The 2,592-nt window shown below is 40.7% G+C and overlaps 2 protein-coding genes across 2 annotated transcripts; one reads left to right on the top strand and one right to left on the bottom strand.

Moving 5' to 3' along the window:
* Positions 1-6: 6 nt before the first annotated feature.
* Positions 7-1,464, top strand: LOC135122322 (transcription initiation factor TFIID subunit 1-like). The gene is made up of 8 exons (XM_064046519.1): positions 7-12; positions 70-155; positions 217-449; positions 503-598; positions 662-785; positions 843-926; positions 980-1,141; positions 1,201-1,464. Exons 2-8 carry the CDS (start codon positions 129-131, stop codon positions 1,276-1,278), a joined length of 804 nt encoding a protein of 267 aa, XP_063902589.1. The 5' UTR covers positions 7-12; positions 70-128; the 3' UTR covers positions 1,279-1,464.
* LOC135122315 (serine/threonine-protein phosphatase PGAM5, mitochondrial-like) lies at positions 1,316-2,592 on the bottom strand. Its single transcript, XM_064046513.1, has 8 exons — positions 2,365-2,592; positions 2,231-2,287; positions 2,062-2,180; positions 1,900-1,997; positions 1,786-1,851; positions 1,682-1,721; positions 1,510-1,609; positions 1,316-1,456 (listed from the first exon to the last, which is right to left on the bottom strand). The coding sequence occupies exons 1-8, from the start codon at positions 2,590-2,592 to the stop codon at positions 1,316-1,318; spliced, it is 849 nt and encodes a 282-aa protein (XP_063902583.1).

Here is a 2,592-nt window from a genome sequence, read left to right as displayed (position 1 = left end):
ACAGCTCAGACGGTAACCCAGTGCTTCACTTTATCCCGCACAGACGGGCCTACCTGCATCCTGTTATAGGGAAGTCCAAGAGTCAGCAAGTTCAAAAAGAAAAAATATTTAAGTGCGGCGCTTGTGGTATGATTGGCCACATGAAGACAAACAAGGTAGGTGATATCTACTTTTTTTGATACTGTAGCAAACAACTTAACTTTTCTATTGTGACAGCTGTGCCCAAACAGGTCATTCAGTAATGCCGTGGTAGAGCTCCCCGACGAGCCGCTGGAACTAAAACAGAAAGACAGGGACGTCAAGGTGGGGGGCCTCGGGAAGCATGGCAGGGACGAACTTGCCAAGGAGGAAAATGATACCAGCCCCGCAAGTGTCTTGAAGGTTGAAGGCTTGATGCTCTCAATCCCCGCCGATTTCGTTCTTGAAAGCCCAAAAGCAACAGAAGAGGAGTCCGTCCGCTTATTTTTTAAAATTTTTATTTTTTTATTTTCATAACTGCAAGACTTGACAACGTTGCAAGCTTAGAAGCCGCCCTCGTAGCACAAAAAGAAAAATTGCAACCCTTGACCTCAAGCAAAGCTTCCAAGCGCAAGAAAAAGTAGTTATTTTCCGTAGTACAATGATATTCGGGCTGGCACTGACAACCGGACCGAATATGTAGCGTCTCTGCTTCATCAGCTTCGGCTAAAAAAAGTCAGCGGACAGTCCAGCGTCGCTTCTCGCCAATCATTGAGTTTCAAAGATACTTGGAAACTGTTTGGCAGAAAATGCGGGACGTTCCGGACGTACATCCTCTATTCATACACCAACGTTTGTTTCTTCGTTTAAGCTTCGCATATTAGTCGTGGCCCTTCCATTATAAAGTCGATGCCAGGTTTGTTTCCGACTACTACGCCATCATAAAACAACCAATGGATCTTTCGAAAGTTTCTTCTAGTGTTTGGGCTTGCATTATCCGTTGCTCTTCCGTTATTTTTAGATCCAAGAGAACATAAACAAACAAGAGTACTTTACCAGAGAAGCTTTTATGAAAGACATTGACCTCATGGTAAACAACTGCATTCTGTACAACGGGCCTCGGCATCCACTCACTGATATTGCCGAAAACCTGCGATGCACCTGCAAATCCTACTTTTCGCAGGTTGTAATTTTTTCCTTTAAACTTAATTTTTTATTTACTTTTACTTGCTTGCTTAAAAGCACGACGATGAGTTGTTAAGATTGGAAAAACTGATTGAGATATCGTTTCTTCAAAACGCTTTCAACGATAAAACTTAGCAAGACGGTAGCGCCACGCTTGCCTTTATTACTACGCTTACGAGACTGTAAGGAGTTCCGGCGGGAAATAACCAGCGTCTCCAAGCCGCTGAAGCGTGACTAGTCCGTCGTCGTATATGTTGATTTGAGTGAGGCTGCAGTTTCTCAAGGACATCCGCAACCACGCCTCCGGAGGGAGCTAATAAAAGCAGGCATTCACATATGCTCACTGGACTATTTTTATATACTTGCCTGTAGTGCCCGACACACAAAGTAACGAATAACGTTAGCATGGCAAATGTAGAGTTCATTGGTTTCCATATTAGGAGATGCGCTTTTTTCCGAGACAGATCTTGGTTGTAGTAATAGAGTATGTTAGCTACTCCTGCTTGTCTTGTATGCAGTTAAAGTAACTCTTAAGCACCTATGAAAGTATTTCCTAAAGGCTGCTTCTATCCTCACCCCTGCGCGGAAGTTTGTTAATTAAAGCAGGCTTGCGTTCCCAACTTCTTGCAAACTAAATGATACCATCCTTGTAATAACAAAGCTCCGGCTTTTCTTGTTGAAATGGAGGTTCCGGTGGGCACGGCAAGCCTTATTAGTAAGATAAGAAAAATCAGAACTTATAAGTTAGTATCTAACCTTCTCGTAAAAGATCACAGTGTTCAATTTTTTTAACCTTAGAAGCGTCTATCTCTTGAAGAATAATTTGTGCAGTTTCTTGAGCCCTTTTTAGTGAACTACATCGTTTTTAAAAAGAAATTTATTACGAGGTATAAAGCAAGATAAGGCGTATAAACTTACCTAACTACAATCCTGTCGAACACAATCTTGGAGTCGGCGACAGCTTTACCTAAGATCTTAGCTTGTTTTCTACCAGCCTCCGTTAACTTTTTATCTTTTTCTTCTCCTGTGAGGTGGTACTTACGGGACATATAAAAAGAGAAGTTTATTAAAGGGATTATATATTTACTTGCCCGTGTCTGACCAAATAAATTTTTCTAGTAACGCCGTTACCGCAACCCTCTCTCTATTTTTCAATTAACAAAAAAAATTAAAGATTATTATTACATTTTGAAATAATTTCTTAATATATTCGCCCAATACTTTATCCCAGTTTCCATCCCAACGAATGAAATGAACGTTTTGTTTTTGTTTTACCGCTTCTCTACTACATAAGTAACCATTTTCCCATAAGTTTTGAAAGTTTTGAGTCTTTGAAAAAATTGGCTCGGTGTTTTGTTCACATGCAGAGTTTGTTAAAGTAAAAGATAAGGCGGCTATAGAAGTTGATAAAGAGGCTAAAAGCAAGCTAGACTTGCACGAGTAGGTCAT

This window comes from Zophobas morio, unplaced genomic scaffold, assembly GCF_036711695.1.
Source record: "Zophobas morio isolate AGI-343-1 ecotype UQ-CSIRO unplaced genomic scaffold, CSIRO_AGI_Zmor_V1 ptg001080l, whole genome shotgun sequence".
NCBI classification, from domain to species: domain Eukaryota; kingdom Metazoa; phylum Arthropoda; class Insecta; order Coleoptera; family Tenebrionidae; genus Zophobas; species Zophobas morio.
Note: the sequence above shows the minus strand (reverse complement) of the source record. Positions and strands in the feature narration are given on the sequence as shown.

What these genes read in the sequence shown, in the direction of transcription:
- LOC135122322 (XM_064046519.1), top strand. Translation starts at nt 129, where the DNA reads ATGATTGGCCACATGAAGACAAACAAG. An exon ending in CCAAAAGCAACAGAAGAGGA is followed by an intron (nt 450 to 502) that starts GTCCGTCCGCTT and finishes CATAACTGCAAG; the next exon opens with ACTTGACAACGTTGCAAGCT. An exon ending in AAATGCGGGACGTTCCGGAC is followed by an intron (nt 786 to 842) that starts GTACATCCTCTA and finishes TTCGCATATTAG; the next exon opens with TCGTGGCCCTTCCATTATAA.
- LOC135122315 (XM_064046513.1), bottom strand. Translation starts at nt 2,592, where the DNA reads ATGACCTACTCGTGCAAGTCTAGCTTGCTTTTAGCCTCTTTATCAACT. An exon ending in GGGATGGAAACTGGGATAAA is followed by an intron (nt 2,288 to 2,364) that starts GTATTGGGCGAA and finishes ATTGAAAAATAG; the next exon opens with AGAGAGGGTTGCGGTAACGG. An exon ending in CTGTGATCTTTTACGAGAAG is followed by an intron (nt 1,852 to 1,899) that starts GTTAGATACTAA and finishes CTTACTAATAAG; the next exon opens with GCTTGCCGTGCCCACCGGAA.